At 47.3% G+C, this 18,737-nt stretch overlaps 1 protein-coding gene across 8 annotated transcripts in view; it reads left to right on the top strand.

The window, feature by feature from the left end:
* The window catches only part of DYSF (dysferlin), a 233,158-nt gene that overhangs the window by 35,326 nt on the left and 179,095 nt on the right, over positions 1-18,737 (top strand). For all 8 annotated transcript variants that reach the window (XM_068564056.1, XM_068564058.1, XM_068564060.1 and 5 more), the window contains exon 4: positions 10,155-10,260. In XM_068564056.1, coding sequence (XP_068420157.1) covers positions 10,155-10,260 — 106 coding nt within the window. The remainder of the gene's footprint in view (positions 1-10,154; positions 10,261-18,737) is intronic.

Genomic DNA, 18,737 nt, shown 5'->3' on the forward strand with positions numbered 1-18,737 from the left:
AAGAATGTTTTCAAAGTGTTGCTATAGGTTGAAAGGTATAGTTTAAAAATGTTGGCAGTGACTCAACATGTGAAGACCATGGTTGGTGTGTGTGACACCCAGAGTCTGCCACCTGGGGTGTCCCATGAACCAAACAGAGCAAAAACTGTGTCCTGCCAGCCTTCCTGGGTCACCTTCCTTCAGGGTATTTGGGGAGGGGGCTTGTCTTACATTCACTTATTGGTCAGTGTCAGTGTGAGCTGCACCCACATCTCCCATCTAACTGCTCCCTACCACAGCTCCTAGCACCTGGGGATGTTGTCTTCTCTGGGCTGCTGCACCTCGGCTGCCTCACCTGTTCATTCTTCAGCTCATGGCACCATGGCATATGGGAAGGCCTGGGGTAACCAATGGAGGGTCTGCCACCCCCTGCAGGTGTGGAGGCCACTTTCAATGGAAGAGCGTCTCTCTTAGGTCCTTCAGCTATCTCTGCCACAGGCATGGCTGCCTCTCTCTGACTAGCTGGTTTCTCCTGGGGTCTCAGCCAGCTGCCCTGTTGCCAGACCTCTTCCGCACACTCGACCCTTCCCTTCCTCCCTCTCCTCAGGCCCCAGACTTGAAGGGCACCCTCTGAAAGCTCCAAATGCATAGTGTAGACTACTAGACCTCCCAACCTCCTCTTCATAGGAGAGTGTAGCCCATCTACAGAGTACAATTACTGAGCTCTTTAAAATGACCATTCACCCCTGATCTCCCCAACAAAGAACTAGCAGGCTTGTGTTTTAAAATGTAGGTTTTATTATTATTCAGGTATGGTGAGGCCAACAAATCAGGAGATGATTGCCATTGAAAGGATAGTTTGTTACAGTTCCTCAGAGGAGGGGGCACTCTGCACCATGGGGGCCACATGGGGAAGCACCGGGGTCAGTCAGGAGGCAGGGGGAGGGATGGGAGAGCATGGGCAAGAGCCTTTACTGTGGTTTCCTCAGAAAAGAACAGGCAAGGCAGGGTAAGTGGGTTTAGGATTGGCTAGTTTGAATAATTTCAGCAGGCTCTGGAGTGCAGGGGCTATGTGAAGTCATATGGTACCTGGCCCTGGGGTTTTCAGTGCAGGGGAATGTTGGCTGAGTGTGAGTGCTCACTAGAGAAGGTGGTGGGGGTGTGGGCTCTGGATTGGTTGGTTTGCATATGAAAGGTGCAGTTGCAGGCGAGTCCTTTATATCTCTAGGAATTGGCTAGCCCTGGGAGGGGCAGCCCCTCCAAAGTGAGCAAAGCCCCAGATATCAAAACATCAAAATATTGAAAATAAAAAGGCATGATTAATACAGCTTGGAATTAGATTTTTTTTAAAATGTTGAACCAGATCAGATTTATGGCCTGGGCTCTCTTTTCCATGGGCGAAGCAAACCAAGGGTCTTTTTGTGTCTTTCATGATGTGCTCATGGGGCTCTGAGGTGTGCCACTGGTCCAGGATAGGGTCTAAGGCAAGGCTCTTGGAGTCTGGCTCTGTCTGTTATTTGTGTGAAATCAGACAAGTGAAATGCCTTTCCGAGTCCCAATCTCCTCATCTGTAAGGTGGATTGAACTAATACCAGTACCTACCCCACAGGGCTAGTGTCAGTTTTTTTTTTATAAATTTATTTCTTTATGTATTTATTTATGGTTGTGTTGGGTCTTCCTTGCTGCACGTGGGCTTTCTCTAGTTGTGGTGAGTGGGGACTACTCTTCGTTGTGGTGCGCGGGCTTCTCCTTGCAGTGGCTTCTCTTGTTGCGGAGCACGGGCTCTAGGCACACGGGCTTCAGTAGTTATGGCACACGGGCTCAGTAGTTGTGGCTCGCGGGCTCTAGAGCACAGGCTCAGTAGTTGTGGTACACAGGCTTAGTTGCTCCATGGCATGTGGGATCTTCCTGGACCAGGGCTCGAACCTGTGTCCCCTGCATTGGCAGGTGGATTCTTAACCACTGCGCCACCAGGGAAGCCCTAGTGTCAGTTTACCTGCTGTGGCAGTTTAACTGCTGAGTGTATATTAGACACTCTATACATGTAGAGTGTCTAATATACACTCAGTCAGGAGGCAGGTAGCTCTTAGTAGAATGTAAGTTCCATGAGGGCAGGCTCGGTGTTTTGTCTGATATGCAAAATAAGTATTTGTTGAATGAATAAATTATAAAATTTAAAAAGTTTTTATGCTTTGTTTTTAAATTTAATTTTTGAGTTAGTAAAAAAATTTAAGGAGTTATAAAAGCAGACTCTATTTTAAAAAATGCAGCAAAAATTCTCCCTTTGCTCCCCCATCTGCTCAATTCTCATCTTTCTCCCATAGGTAACCATTGTTCTTTGTTTCTTCTGTATCACTCATATTATTGCTTAATCACCAGTATAAATTCTGACTTTCCTCTTTTTTACATAATAGGTAGTATATTTATTTATTAAAATAGATTTTTTTGTATTGTGGTAAAATACACACAACAATTACCATCTTAACCATTTTTAAGTGTATATAGTTTAGTGGCATTAAATACATTCGTATTGTTTTATAACCATCACTACCATCCATCCCTATAACTCTTTTCATCTGTAAAACTGAAGCTCTATACCTATTAAACAATAACTCCCCATTGTCCCCTCCCACCAGCCTCTGGCAAACACCATTACACTTTCTATCTATCTGACCACTCTAAGTAATAGGTAGTATATTATACACACTTTTTTGAACTTTGGTTTTTTACTTAACAATGCATCTTTAAAAAAAAAATTAATCAATATTTTAAAAATTGAAGTATAGTTGATTTACAATGTTGTGTTAATTTCTGCTGTACAGCAAAGTGATTCAGTTATACATATATACATTCTCTTTTTTTCAATATTCTTTTCCATTATGGTTTATCACAGGATATTGAATATAGTTCTCTGTGCTATACAGTAGGACCTTGTTGTTTATCCATTCTCTCTATACAAGCTTACATCTGCTAACCCCAACCTCCCATTCTACCCATCCCCCAATCCCCTCTGCCTTGGCAACCACCAGTCTATTCTCTATGTTCCTGATTCTGTTTCTGTTTCATAGATAGATTCATTTGTATCATAGTTTAGATTCCACAGTAACTGATATCATATTGTATTTGTCTTTCTCTTTCTGACTTACTTCACTTAGTATGATAATCTCTAGTTTCATCCATGTTGCTGCAGATGGCATTATGTCGTTCTTTTTTATGACTGAGTAGTATTCCATTGTATACATGTACCAAATCTTCTTTATCCATTCATCTGTTGATGGACATTTAGGTTGTTTCCATGTCTTGGTTATTGTGAATAGTGCTGCTATGAACATAGGGAGGCATGTATCTTTTTGAAATATAGCTTTGTCTGGATAAATGCCCAGGAGTGGGATTGCTGGATCATATGGTAATTCTATTTTTAGTTTTCTGAGGAACCTCCATACTGTTTTCCACAGTGGCTATACCAAATTACATTCCCACCAACAGTACAGGAGGGGTCCCTTTTCTTCATACCCTCTCCAGAATTTGTTACTTGTAGACTTTTTAATGATGGCCATCCTGACCAGTGTGAGGTGGTATCTCATTGTAGTTTTGATTTGCATTTCTCTAATAATTAGCAATGTTGAGCATCTCTTCATGTGTCCATTGACCATTTGTATGTCTTCTTTGGAGAAATGTCTATGTAGGTCTTCTGCCCATTTTTCAATTAGTTTTTTTGTTGTTGAGATGTATGAGCTGTTTGTATATTTTGGAAATGAAGCCCTTGTCAGTCACATCGTTTGCAAATATTTTCTCCTATTCTGTAGGTTGTCTTTTCATTTTGCTTGTGGTTTCCTTTGCTGTGGAAAAGCTTGTGAGTTTGATTAGGTCCATTTGTTTATTTTTGTTTTTATTTCTATTGCCTTGGGAGACTGACCTAAGAAAACACGGGTACGGTTTATGTCAGAGAAAATTTTGCGTATGATCTCTTGTAGTAGTTTTATGGTGTCATGTCTTATGTTTAAGTCTTTAAGCCATTTTGAGTTTATTTTTGTGTAAGGTGAGAGGGTGTGTTCTAACTTCATTGATTTACATGTGGCTGTCCAACTTTCCCTGCACCACTTGCTGAAGAGACTGTCTTTTTCCCATTGTATAGTCTCGCCTCCTTTGTTGAAGATTAATTGACCATAGGTATGTGGGTTTATTTCTGGGCTCACTATTCTTTTCCATTGATCCATATGCCTAACAATGTATGTTGAAGATTTTCCATACATTATAAATCTACAGTGTCACATTTCCATTATTTTTATAGCTGTATAGTATTCTGTTGTATGTCTATACTTAACTTACCCATTTTCTATGATGGACATTTGGGTTGCCTCTTGTGTTTTGATCTTACAGTGACGTAAAATGTCCAGATGTTTCATTTTTTAATTTTAATTAATTAATTATTAAAATTTTTATTGGAGTATAGTTTATTTACAATGTTGTGTTAGTTTCAGGTGTACAGCAAAGCGAATCAGTTATACATATACATATATCCACTCTTTTTTAGATTCTTTTCCCATGTATGGCCTGATGTTTTAAAATAAAATTGTTTAGATTTCTTTGTGCTTTGTTAAAATCAACTTACTTGGCCACCTTAATTCGTACCCTCCCACTTAAGGCTTAGACTTGGCGGTCACCGCCTCCCATTTCTGATAGGACAGCAACCTCCTGGATGATGAATTTGGGAACCAGCTCTTTTTCCACGAGGAAGAATGTGTGCCTTGTCAACATGGAAGCAGCTTTGACCTTGCACTCCCTCCCCCGTGCTAATTCCTGACCTGGCTTTCTGTCTTTGGGATGGCAGCAGCTCTTTCGGACCCCACACTTCTCTTGCCCTCACATTCCAGTGGCTTGGGAACACAGCACAGCCAAGAGGGATGACCAGGTCTGGGGAGGCTGGGCAGCGCGTTTTTCTAACAGTAGGCTGCCGAGGCCCACAGGGTTTCCTTCCAGCCCACCAGGCTCCACACACACTCAGAGCTCGCTCCCAGGCAGCCCGTGCAGGCCCCCCCCCCCCCCCAGGCCCGTCCTTGCCTCATTTGACTGCTACTGAATCCTGCCTGCCACACTGGGCCACTGGTTGGTACCCACCGTGTGCAGCATCCCTGATGTGCAGAAGGCCGGGGCGCCCTAGGGTCTGTGTCTTAGCCTTGGTCTCAGGATGGGATGGGTCTCCTCAAGGGTCTGGACCCTCCCAGGTCCGAGCCCCCTGAATAACACCACATCTTCTCCGTCCTCCGTGAAATGAATGAATGAAAAGTGGCCGTCAGGGTTTCCGATCGCGGTCAAGCCTCAGATCCGTCCCCCTTCCCTCCCTCCTCCTGCCTCCCTCCTCCTCCCCGCAGTTCGGCGGGGCTGCCCACACAGGGGAGGAGGCTCTGCCTCTCTCGGACTCGGGAGCGTGAGCCCACAGCCTGCTCCTTAGGCTTAGGGATAGGCAGCCTGCTTCCAGCCTTACCTCCTAGCGGAGTGGAGGCCTATGCAGCCGCTCAGGCCCTCGGAGGGACTGACCTCAGGGCCTATGCAGGGGTGGCAAGTGGGGGTATTTCATGGCCCAGAAAGACGTTTAAGGGAGGAAATAAGCAATCCTGCTGGCCGCGGTTCCTCCCGCCCGGAGGTGCCTGGGCTGGCAGGGGTGGGGCCGGCGCTTCCTCTTGCATTTCCTCCCATTGTTCCCGCCCCGCTTCCGGGAATTCTCCCTGACGGCGGCCTGGGCTGGCGGGATGCCGGCGAGGGAGGAGAGCCGGCTGTGCTCTGCGCCCTGACCCCGCCGCGCTCTGGCCGCAGCCTCCAGGGTCCGGAACCGGGGGCCCGCCGGCAAACTAGCTGTCTGCACCGCCAGGTCTGCCATCCCTCCGCTCCCCTGCCGACCCTGCGTCCCGCCGCCCCAGGCTGAAGCCTCAGAATTGCCAGGAATTGCCGCTGGGAATCTGGGGGCCAAGTCTGTCAACCAACAAATAATGCAGGAGGCTGCAAATAAGAAAATAGTTTATTTGGGATTTTAAGGATTGCAATTCGGGAGACGCAAATTCGGGTACCTGTGAAAGTATTGGGAGAAAGAGGGGCTTATAAAGACAAAAAGCCAGGAGGTTGTTAAAAGTTGCCTGGCGAGAATTGTGATAGGATATGAAAGTATTTGTGCTTAAAGAATCACAGGTTGTTTTAGGGTAGGGGTCTATAAGTAGATAGACTCTCCTGAGTTATTTTAGGGAAAGGGTCCGATAAGTATCTGGAGTTTCGGGCAGGTGTTCTGGATGACTTCATCAGGTCAAAAGGTCAGATTCCATCCAGGCTGAGACATATATAAGTCACACTTCATTAATGGCCTCCCAGCTCCATTTTACAGAGCTCTCTTACCAATACCAACTCTATTTTGATTTTCCTTTCACAAGTTCTAGGGCAGGATCCACCATCAACCTGCTCAAGCAAGTCCCTCCGTTCTGCTGCCCCAGTTTCACAGTGTCGCATTGTTACCCAGAAACTGGGTTTGCCTCTTGGTGGGTGTCGAGCCAAAAGACACAACCGAGTCAAAGACCGGGAGAAGGAAGGATTTATGACTTGCAGCAAGTAAGGAGAACTTTGGGGACCCTTCCCAAAGCAGTGTCTCCCCGGAACAGCAAAATTGGGGAAGTTTTAAGCTATGGGTATATGCATATTCGAGAAGGGGCTTGGGCAGTAGGCAGAGTCCAAGCTTTAGTTGACTGAAGGCATGAAGGTCAGAAAAGGTCAACGTCACCATCTCTTAGATTCCAGCTGATCTGGTGGTTGAGTGCCTCAGGGGAGATTTAAATTCTGAACAAACAGCTCAAGAAAGTGCTTTAGGCTAGTCTTTGCCATTTAAATAGAACTGGGAGTCTTCACAACTGGTTTGTTATCTTTGCTATTGTTACTTTTGCCTTGATAAGTTTGTCCTTTCTGTTCTCTTAAGATCATTATTACTGAGATCTATTCAAGGACTAGCACTGTGGCCAGGATTAGATCACAAAATGGTTTAGGCCAAAAATGGCTTCTCTTATGTCAAGGAGGCCATGCCTGCTTCTCTTTCTCTGGGGACCCCCTACCCCATCTGCTTACAGCATGGATTCAGGGGTTCTCTGCACCTACTGTCTGGTTTTTTTGACGTTGCCCAGGTCCTAAGGACACTTCAGTCAACACACTGGTGACAGGGGCCTTCCTCTCGCTGGCTCTGGGATGGAGACTCTCCAGGAGGCCCAGTTTAGTGAGCTACGGTACAAGCCTGCTCTGTTCTGCAAAGGACTATAACACAAACCAGTCCAAATTCTAGAAAATTCGATTCCTAGCATCATGAGGGGTGTTAGAACCCTGGAATGAATATTAGCAAACATCTCTCCCTTTAGTCCTATTAAAAAACAAAATTCAACTAAGTAAATTTGAAGATCTAATTGGTTTTTTATTCAATGAGTTATGAATCTGGCAGCGTCCCATCTAGCAACTAGAAAGGCACTCCAAGGGGTTGTGCAAAATGGAAGATTTTATAGGCAGAAGGAGGGTGGGGCAAGAAGGTATTAACAAAAGAATATGAAGGGTTATTTTTAAGTCAGGACATCAACTTTTTTGGGTGGGGAATGGCAAGGGTTTATCATGCAGATTGCCTCGTCTTCTTCTGGGTGGGGTGGGAGTGGGGTGGAGATGGCCCACAAGACAGATTACCTTTCTGGTGCTTGACCAGAACATTCTAGACTGGCCTATTAAGATTACATTTCTGGGAAAGGTTGAAACTGCGATTAGACCCGGTATTAAATCTAGGTTTGGGATTGGCCTCGGCCTGCAGCGGCTTGAAGCAGGATTTTGGTTCCCCAGCCAGAGATTGAAGTCAGGCCGTGGCGGTGAGAGCGCTGAATCCTAGCCACTAGACCACCAGGGACAGCGGCCAGTGACAAGGCCCTGGACCGTTGGCTTTGTAGAAGTGAATTTCCACAAAGAGGCAGACAGTAGTGAAATAAGCAAAGTGTTTATTAGGAGGAAAAAGAGTACATGTGAATAGACTCACAGGGGCGGGCTCAGAGAGCCGCGCCCTCGTGGTAGTTTGAATCACTTTTATGGGGCATTTCGTCCAGGTTTCCTCTGGCCAATCATCTTGCTTTGCCCTGCTCTGTGTCTGTATTTGGTTTAACTCAGGGTCCTCCTCTGTGTGTGCGTGCATCTCTCAGCCAAGTTGGATTCTAGTGAAGAGGCCTATACGTAGGTTGACATCACCTACTATGGCGTGGCGCCCCTCCCTTTTTGACCCCTGAGGAGCCTTTCTGCGCATGTGTAGTCGGGAAGGCCCCCCTTGACCTAGAGAATGAGAAAAATGTGGTCTCTTTGTCTCTTTATCTGGGCAGGGCTCAGCTCCTCTCTGCCCCTGCCATTACTGTTATCTTAAAGTGTCCACGGGAGGCAAAGTCCAGCTATTTACCCTGTTCCTGTTATTTCTATCTGGAAGTGTAAAGAGGAGGCTAGCTGTAAATGTCTAACCTGGAGCCCATCTATCTCCTGCCTCACACCTTTCGGCAATTGTGAATAATGCTGTTATGAACTTGGGTGTACAAATATCTCTTTTGAGTCCCTGATTTCAATTCTTTTGGGTATTTACCCAGAAGTGGAATTGCCAAATCATATGGTAATTCTGTATTTATTTATTAAAAGCTCTGTAGTGTTTTTTTTAAAAATTTTTATTTATTTTTGGCTGTGTTGGGTCTTCGTTGCTGCGCGTGGGCTTTCTCTAGTTGTGGTGAGTGGGGGCTACTCTTCGTTGCGGTGCGCGGGCTCTAGGCGCGGGCTTCAGTAGTTGCAGCGTGTGGGCTCAGGAGTTGCAGCGTGTGGGCTCAGTAGCTGTGGCTCGTGGGCTTAGTTGCTCCGCAGCATGTGGGATCTTCCCGGACCAGGGCTCGAACCCATGTCCCCTGCATTGGCAGGCAGATTCTTAACCACTGTGCCACCAGGGAAGTCCTGGTAATTCTATATTTAATTTTTTTGAGGAATTGCCATGCTGTTTTCCATTCCAACCAATGGTGTGCAAGGGTTTCAATTTCTCAACATCCTCGTGAGCATTTGTTTTCTGTTTTCTGATAGTAGTCATGGATGTGAAGTGGTACCTCATTGTGAGCAGCCAGTTTTAATAATCAGCCCATTAGGTCAAGATGGAAGTTTTATTTCATCAGTAATAAAAACTCGTATTCAAATCAGTTGTTATAGAGACCAGAAAAAGGAAGGTCCCAGATAATAGGTGTGCTATTTATCCATTGGAAAAACAAAAAATTAACAAGCAAATGATGAGAGTACACCTGTGGCTGGTCATTGTTTGTGTCCTGGCAGTAACGTGCAGGAAGCACACCCAAGTCCGATGTAGGCACTGGGCAACAGTTCTGGTTGACACAGGCCACTCGCTGCCCTGATTTCCTACCGCTGCTGCAGGAGGCAGTTTGCTCACTTTTTAGCTTAGGGACACCACCTTTTTCCTTGGCACTCTTTGAAGGGTACCTTCACTGAACATCAGGTGGTGACCTTCTCTTTCCTAAGAGCCCATGCATCTATGGGCCCCCTCCCCGCAGTCAGAGATGCGGCCTCAGGTGTGTGTGGGGTGATAGTCTCTTGGGAGTGGGGCATGCCTCCCCTGCCCCAATTTTCCTTTCTCCCTGTCCCTGAAGATAGGAAGGTCTGTGTGTTTTTCATTTATCATCATTGCTGGCTGAGCTCTGGGAAACCAGTGTAGATGGTCTGTGTAGCTGTGGGTCAGGAGAGCTGCTGAGGCAGAGGAGAATGCAGATGCAGTGGCAGTGAAACTGCCCCTGCTTTCAGGAGATGGTGCTCTGGTGCACTGTTCAGGTCTGATGGGCAAAACAACCCAGGCAGATGGGGTGGCAGGGCTGGGCCTCTGGGGGGGGGCGCGGGGCAGAAGGGGTCAAAGTTGACCTTGGGGGATAGTGTCTCTTGTCCTTCTCGTGCAGGGAGAGGGGCCTGGTCTTCCAGGGATGGTGATGGGGTAACTGGGGGCAGGGCTGCAGGGGGAGCCTTGAAGGGTCCTAGGCATTCTAGGCTCAGTTGGTCTGTGGGGTGTCTGTGAGGTGGCAGTGGTGAAGGGGATACGGGAGAGGAACTGGGCACATCTGGCTGCTTTTCTACAGTCTACTTTTCTCTCCTCTCAGGTTCCTGGGGGAGGCCAACGTCCCACTCCGGGAGGTCCTTGCCACCCCCAGTCTGTCTGCCAGCTTCAATGCCCCGCTGCTGGACACCAAGAAGCAGCCCACAGGGGTAAGTGTCCACCGGCCTCTGCATCTGGCCGGTTTCTGTCTGAGGCTTTGCCCTCCTGACCCCAGTGGTGTGTCAGAGTCCAACCCCCAGCAACCAGGCCCGGCCCGCCCCTGGCCAGAGCTCGGTGTGCCCGGGAGGGGCTCACGGGTGGAAGGGATGTGAGGGGAAGAGGAGGGACCTGGCCCCATCCGCAGGGCTCAAGTCAGACTTGCCTCACAGCAGCTGCCTGCCCCTGGGTCACCTCCCGGGATTGGTTTTTCACTGGAAACCCAAGGTCTTCCCAAGCTTCTCGGCAGCCTTGGTTATGGCGCCTCGACCTCCCTGGTAGCCCTTCCTCACCATCCAAGCGCCTTCTCCAGATCCGGAATATCTGAGTCATCTGAGACACAGATCACAAGGGAAGGGGAACAGACACCACCGCCCCCCCCCCCGCCCACCAGGACCTGTCAGACCCCCTTCCCTTCCTCCATAGTCCTTCCTGCTCCTCCGCCAGCCTTCCCAGGGCTCTCCCAGTCCTCCCAGACAATTCCCAGCCCTCATCTCTGGCCTCCCGTTATTTTTAGTGAGCTAAATATACCCTGCGGGGTTCTTTCTTCACGGTCAGTAGAATTCCTGACCTTCCCTCTGGGTCAGTCCCACCTCCCAGGATGCAGTGCGGGAACTAACAGTCTGGAAGTGCTTCCTCCCAGCGGGGCCCTGGGGAGTCTCTCAGACAGAGTGTGGCTACCTTGCCCGGTGGGGTGTGTGCACGTGCGTGTGCGTGCGTGTGTGTGTGAGGCTTGGGGCTCTTGGCTGGCTTGGTGAGTCAGGAAGTGGCCGGTCTGGGCAGAGCTCTGAATGGAACCACTGCTGGGAACTGGGAGCTGGAGAAAGAGAGTGAGTGACTGAAGTCACACAGTGAATCGGCGTCCAGACTGGGACACGAATCAGGGGGCACATCTCCTGAGCTCTCAGTGGTGGAAGGGACTTGAATGGACTCCTGGTTCACTGCCCTTCTGATGCTGGCATTTTCTCCTAAGGTGCCTTAGGCCAGTGACGGCCGGGATGCTTCCTTGGTGGGGAAATGCCACTTCCCAGAGAATTCATCCCTTTCTCAGACAGTGCTCACTGGTAGAACGTTCTGGTTCAGTGCAGGGTTCGCTGAGCCCGTCTCCATCACCTCCTGAATCGCTTTTGTCCTCCCTTGGAGCCCTTCAGTCTGCTAATGTTCCCTGTAGTCGGGAAGGGCTCCGGGACTGCTGAGCTGCCCTTCTAGGGATCCTGAAGGGGGCCAGAGGGGGCTCCTCTGAGACGCAGAGCACGAATGGAGGAGTGGCAGGCATCGAGGCAGCTGGGGAAAGAGGTATTTTGAGTCAGGGGACCTGCTTGGTGCTTCTCCACGGCGTCTCAGGGACAGCGCTGCCTACTTTGCTGAGTGTCGGGCCCCCAGTGCCTCCAACCGGGGTTTCTCGCTTCCTGGCTGGGCCGCTCAGTCATCTCCTCACTCGCGCCCTCCCTGCATCTGCGACGCTGGTGTTTCCTGCCAGTCCTCCTGCACCTGCTCCCCTCCAAGCTCAAAGGCGCACCCAGCCCCTGAGACACCTGACCATGGGGCCGAGCCTGGCTGTGACTCCCTGGATGCCGCACCTCTCCTCCCCTCGCTCTGTGTTCCCGCGCTCTGTCTGCACTTCCCGTGCGCCAGCTGGGAGCTGGCTGCCTTCTCCTCCCTGGGCTGGGACCCCTGGCTGTCTGCAGAGCTTGCCACTCTGTCACACACCACGTCTCCAGGAAGGGGCTGTGAGAGCCACAAGGTGATGGGTGGGCGCTGAGCACGGGCTCCGGGAGCTGGGGTAAATTAGCTTCCTGGACCCACCTCCAATGTGTGTGTGGAGGCTTCTCCACACCAACCAACGATGCTCCGGACACCAGCTGGGTGGCCTGCGATTCAACTCAATCCTGACACTATCTACCTGGCCATAGCATCAGATCCTACAGGTTAAATGCTCAGTCCTGCCCCCCACCGCCCTTCAGGTACCAGTCGCAAGCCCAGGCTGTTACCTGTGCTTCTGACCAACTGGCTATAAATCAGAGGTGCCCAGAGCCTCCTCCACAGGTTCAATGAATTTGCTAGTGTGGCTCACAGAACTCAGAGAAACATTTTACTTACTAGATTACCAGTTTATTTATTTTTTTATTTTTTAAAATTTATTTATTTTATTATTTTTGGCTGCGTTGGGTCTTCATTGCTGTGCACGGGTTTTCTCTAGTTGCGGCGAGCGGGGGCTACTGTTTGTTGCGGTGTGCGGGCTTCTCATTGCGGTGGCCTCTCCTGTTGCAGAGCACAAGCTCTAGGCGCGTGGGCTTCAGTAGTTGTGGCGCACGGGCTTAGCTGCTCTGCGACATGTGGGATCCTCCCAGACCAGGGCTCGAACCCGTGTCCCCTGCATTGGCAGGCGGATTCTTAACCACTGCGTCACCAGGGAAGCCCTACCAGTTTATTATAAAAGGGTATAACTCAGGAATAGCCAGACAGAAGAGACGCACAGGCAAGGTATGGGGAAGAGGCACAGAGCTTCCATGCCCTCTCCAGGAGCACAGCTCTCTCCAGTCTCCAACACAGAAGCTCTCTGAAACACAGCCTTTTGGGTTTTTATGGAGGCTTCGTGACTTAAGCGTGATTGATTAAATCATTGACCATCAGTGATTGATTCAAACTCCAGCCCCTCTTGCATCCCTGGAGGTTGGGGGTGGGACTGAAGTTACAACCCTCTGTTCGCACAGTTGGTCCTCCTGGCAACCAGCCCCAACCTTAGGCGGGGTCCAAAAGTCACTCCATTAACATAACAAGAGACCACCTTTGTCACTCTCAGCACTTAAGAAATTCCAAGAGTTTTGGAAGCTGTGAGCCAGGAAATGTGGACAAAGACCAAATATATATGAAAAATATATTTTGGTCATCTCAATGACCAAATATATATGTCTTATAAATCACAATATAGCATGGGACCTCCTTCCCTGCAGCCCAGGAGGTAGCTCTGGCCTGTGCAGAGGGTCCAGGACCATCTTCTAGCCCCTGTGATAGTGCTGAGTCACACTGCAGCCCCAGGCAGGTCCCAAGGCCCTCTGAACTGGGGCTCCCCATCCGGGGCCTGGGGCTGGTTGCACGGCAGTTGGGAGCACAGAGAGCTGGGGGTTTGCTCAGAAGGGACAGAGAGCCCTGTCAGCAGCTGTGGATTCTCACTGGCCCTTTACTGAGGCCGATTTCTGGGCTGAGTCCGATGGACAGAGCTTGCCAGGCATCCCCTGTTGGTTGTAGCTCGGATGACCTCAGAGGGCCAGAGGAACCTGCTGATGGTGTGAGGGGAGTGAAGTCAGGGCTTGTGGGATCCTTAGAAAACCCCAGAGGGACTGAGAGGAGGAGGGGCCTCTGCAGGCTGGCCTGTGGGCTCCACCTGCCTGTCACGCGGTATTCTCACCCAAGTCCCTTCAGATGTGGCGTGCTGGGCTGTGTGCCCTGAGAAGATGCCAAAATTATCTAGATGCCTCTAGACTGAAGGGGAAAACACTACCCCTGTCCTGGGGGAGTCTCCAGGCCCACGAGGGTGCTGGACACACATGGAGGAAAGAAGCAACATACTCACAAATGTTATTTTGAGAGCAGCTTGCTAATGAGGGTGTGGATGATACACCACGAAAACCATGACGGAATCTCCTCAGCCTTAAATGCCAGAGTTAGGTCAGGAAGGGAAACCCACTGGGTGACAAAACATGTGAAACCCACTGGCGGGGTGGGTCGAGGAGGCAGGAGGGCCCTGTGTGTTGGGAGCAGGTGCCGAGGTGAGCAGACACAGCGCTCTGGTGAATCCCTGAGTTTCCTTCAGGTGGTCTGAAGATGCTGCCGACCACCCCTGCCTCAGCTCAGGGCCACATCTTACCCTCTGCCGGCTGCTGGGTGTCGTCTGGGGCAAGGTAAATAAGACCCAGGCACATGAAGTGTGTTGGGGGCAGTGTGGGTGGGCTGGTCCAGGGTTTGGTCCTGCTAAGCTCAGTGTTGGAGAGCGGTGGCCCAGGAAGGAGGCAGCAAGCAACGGGGCTGAACATGGCAGGGTGGGCGAAGGACCTGGGAGCTTGGCCCTATAACCTGTAGGAGGATCTGATGGCGTTGTCCTCTGTCTCTGCCTGTCCTGGTGTCCTGGTTTCCTGGGCCCTCTTAGCCTGGGGGCCACACAGGACCTTCCAAAATTCTGTGATATTGTTGACAGAATGGCAACATGGGTGAGTGAAGTTATCTGCTCCAGGGCAGCGTGCTTTGATGGACACGTGACTGACTGGCAGTGGCCTTGTGATAGGATGTATGCATGGTGGTGCTGGGGCTGAGGACCTGAGGGACAGGGCTGTCGGATGGAGCACCTTGATGTGGAGGGCCTTAAAGAGGGTCCTACCGGGGGCTATGGGCCAAAGTCATGGTCTAGGAGAACGTGGAGCTCACATACATCCCACAGAAAGAAAATCTCAGCTCTGGTTATGTCTGGAGAAGGAGACAGGCTATGAGATATGATGTCCCAGTGAGTATGGGAGGTCCTGACCCTGAGTGGGGCCCACAGACATGCCCGCTTTCCTTTAGATCTCAGTAGAGCTAGATGCCTCCAGTATTAACCAGCTCTGGTCCTGAAGCAGTGGACCCTGAAGCCTGCCCCCTGCTGGCGAGATCTATTCTAGATCCTGGGTTCCAGATCCTCAGAAGCTGCCAAGGATGTTCCTGTTGTTTGCTTTTTTTTTCACACACACTGTATTTTATTTTTACAAGAGATAAATAAACTGGCACCAAGCATTGTAAATGGATGACCACAACAAAAGCAACAATGATTGCAATTACCAAACAGGAAACACACTCATACTATGTCATAATATTGACATTCAGGCCAGTAATCCTCCACTGTAACAGCTCCTTTACTTTGCAGTGAAAATTGACTTGTATATTTTTTGCCTTTGAGTCCTTGTGAGATTTTATTTTTTTCATTCAAACAGAAAGTCACAAAAATTATAATCATCCTCATCAGTTCACTCAGTCCCATGTAATTAATTTTTTTTTTCATCTTGATCTTTTGTTAGCACTTTTATGAATTCATCAGTTTTCCATTAGAGTTCTGAAAATGCTTATTCATTCAGTTCAGCAGTATAGTCAGTTACCAGAAACCTGTACTTGTCAGAGTCTTTTCCATGAATTCCTTGAAGATGAAACCCTTTTATAGGAACTTTTTTGCGAAAGCATCAGAGTACACCCAGAACTGTCTGTAAATGACAAAAGACTTAAAAATGACCACGGTTAAAGGTTTGATGAAAGTTCATAATAATGCAATTGACAAGGAAATTTAGTTACTTCTGAGATATACATTTTAAAGTAATAACCAGAATTATGACTTATAACATTATAAGATTTTTAGAAATTTTTAGAAATTTCATGTAATGTCTGAAACATTTATATTAACATATTTCCATACAAATAATCCAAAGAAAGTTTAGTATTAGTTTTTTTTTTTGTTTTGTTTTTTTATACTGCAGGTTCTTAATAGTCATCAATTTTATACACATCAGTGTATACATGTCAATCCCAATCGCCCAATTCAGCACACCACCATCCCCACCCCACTGCGGTTTTCCCCCCTTTGTGTCCATACGTTTGTTCTCTACATCTGTGTCTCAACTTCTGCCCTGCAAACCTGTTCATCTGTACCATTTTTCTAGGTTCCACATACATGCGTTAATATACGATATTTGTTTTTCTCTTTCTGACTTACTTAACTCTGTATGACAGTCTCTAGATCCATCCACGTCACAACAAATGACTCAATTTCGTTCTTTTTTATGGCTGAGTAATATTCCATTGTATACATGTACCACAACTTCTTTATCCATTTGTCTGTCGATGGGCACTTAGGTTGCTTCCATGACCTGGCTATTGTAAATAGTGCTGCAATGAACATTGGGGTGCATGTGTCTTTTTGAATTATGGTTTTCTCTGGGTATATGCCCAGTAGTGGGATTGCTGGATCATATGGTAGTTCTATTTTTAGTTTTTTAAGGAACCTTCATACTGTTCTCCATAAGGGCTGTATCAATTTACATTCCCACCAGCAGTGCAAGAGGGTTCCCTTTTCTCCACACCCTCTCCAGCATTTGTTGTTTGTAGATTTTCTGATGATGCCCATTCTAACTGGTGTGAGGTGATACCTCATTGTAGTTTTGATTTGCATTTCTCTAATAATTAGTGATGCTGAGCAGCTTTTCATGTGCTTCTTGGCCATCTGTGTGTCTTCTTTGGAGAAATGTCTATTTAGGTCTTCTGCCCATTTTTGGATTGGGTTGTTTGTTTCTTTAATATTGAGCTGCATGAGCTGTTTATATATTTTGGAGATTAATCCTTTGTCCGTTGATTCGTTTGCAAATATTTTCTCCTATTTTGAGGGTTGTCTTTTCGTTTTGTTTATGGTTTCCTTTGCTGTGCAAAAGCTTTGAAGTTTCATTAGGTCCCATTTGTTTATTTTTGTTTTTATTTCCATTACTCTAGGAGGTGGATCAAAAAAAGATCTTGCTGTGATTTATGTCAAAGTGTGTTCTTCCTATGTTTTCCTCTAAGAGTTTTATAGTGTCTGGTCTTACATTTAGGTCTCAAATCCGTTTTGAGTTTATTTTTGTGTATGGTGTTAGGGAGTGTTCTAATTTCATTCTTTTACATGTAGCCATCCAGGTTTCCCAGCACCACTTATTGAAGAGACCGTCTTTTCTCCATTGTATATCTTTGCCTCCTTTGTCATAGATTAGTTGACCATAGGTTCGTGGGCTTATCTCTGGGCTTTCTATCTTGTTCCATTGATCTATGTTTCTGTTTTTGTGCCAGTACCATATTGTCTTGATTACTGTAGCTTTGCAGTACAGTCTGAAGTCAGGGAGTCTGATTCCTCCAGCTCCGTTTTTTTCCCTCAAGACTGCTTTGGCTATTTGGGGTCTTTTGTGTCTCCATACAAATTTTTTTTTCTTTTTAATTTATTTATTTATGGCTGTGTTGGGTCTTCGTTTCTGTGCGAGGGCTTTCTCTAGTTGTGGCAAGCAGGGGCCACTCTTCATCGCGGTGCCCGGGCCTCTCACTATCGCGGCCTCTCTTGTTGCGGAGTACAGGCTCCAGACGCGCAGGCTCAGTAGTTGTGGCTCACGGGCCCTGTTGCTCCGCGGCATGTGGGATCTTCCTAGACCAGGGCTCAAACCCGTGTCCCCTGCATTCGCAGGCAGACTCTCAACCACTGAGCCACCAGGGAAGCCCCCTCCATACAAATTTTAAGATGATTTGTTCTAGTTCCATAAAAAATACCATTGGTAATTTGATAGGGATTGCACTGAATCTGTAGATTGCTTTGGGCAGTATAGTCATTTTCACAATATTGATTCTTCCAATCCAAGAACATGGTATATCTCTCCATCTGTTGATATCATCTTTAATTTCTTTCATCAGTGTCTTATAGTTTTCTGCATACGGGTCTTTTGTCTCCCTAGGTAGGTTTATTCCTAGGTATTTTATTCTTTTTGTTGCAATGGTAAATGGAAGTGTTTCCATAATTTCTCTTTCAGATGTTTCATCATTAGTGTATAGGAATGCAAGAGATTTCTGTTCATTAATTTTGTATCCTGCAACTTTACCAAATTCATTGATTAGCCCTAGTAGTTTTCTGGTGGCATTTTTAGGAATCTCTATGTATAGTATCATGTCATCTGCAAACAGTGACAGTTTTACTTCTTCTTTTCCTATTTGTATTCCTTTTATTTCTTTTTCTTCTCTGATTGCCGTGGCTAGGACTTCCAAAACTATGTTGAATAATAGTGGTGAGAGTGGACATCCTTGCCTCGTTCCTGATCTTAGAGGAAATGCTTTCAGTTTTTCACCATTGAGAATGATGTTTGCTGTGGGTTTGTCGTATATGGCCTTTATTATGTTGAGGTAGGTTCCCTCTATGCCCACTTACTGGAGAGTTTTTATCATAAATGGGTGTTGAATTTTGTCAAAAGCTTTTTCTGCATCTATTGAGATGATCATATGGTTTTTCTTCTTCAATTTGTTAATATGGTGTATCACATTGATTGATTTGCGTATATTGAAGACTCCTTGCATCCCTGGGATAAATCCCACTTGATCGTGGTGTATGATCCTTTTAATGTGTTGTTGGATTCTGTTTGCTAGTATTTTGTTGAGGATTTTTGCATCTATATTCATCAGTGATATTGGTCTGTAATTTTCTTTTTTTGTAGTGTCTTTGTCTGGTTTTGGTATCAGGGTGATGGTGGCCTCATAGAATGAGTTTGGGAGTGTTCCTTCCTCTGCAATCTTTTGGAAGAGTTTGAGAAGGATGGGTGTTAGCTCTTCTCTAAATGTTTGATAGAATTCACCTGTGAAGCCATCTGGTCCTGGACTTTTGTTTGTTGGAAGACTTTTAATCACAGTTTCAATT

The sequence above is a fragment of the Eschrichtius robustus genome, chromosome 15, assembly GCF_028021215.1.
Source record: "Eschrichtius robustus isolate mEscRob2 chromosome 15, mEscRob2.pri, whole genome shotgun sequence".
Lineage (NCBI taxonomy): Eukaryota > Metazoa > Chordata > Mammalia > Artiodactyla > Eschrichtiidae > Eschrichtius > Eschrichtius robustus.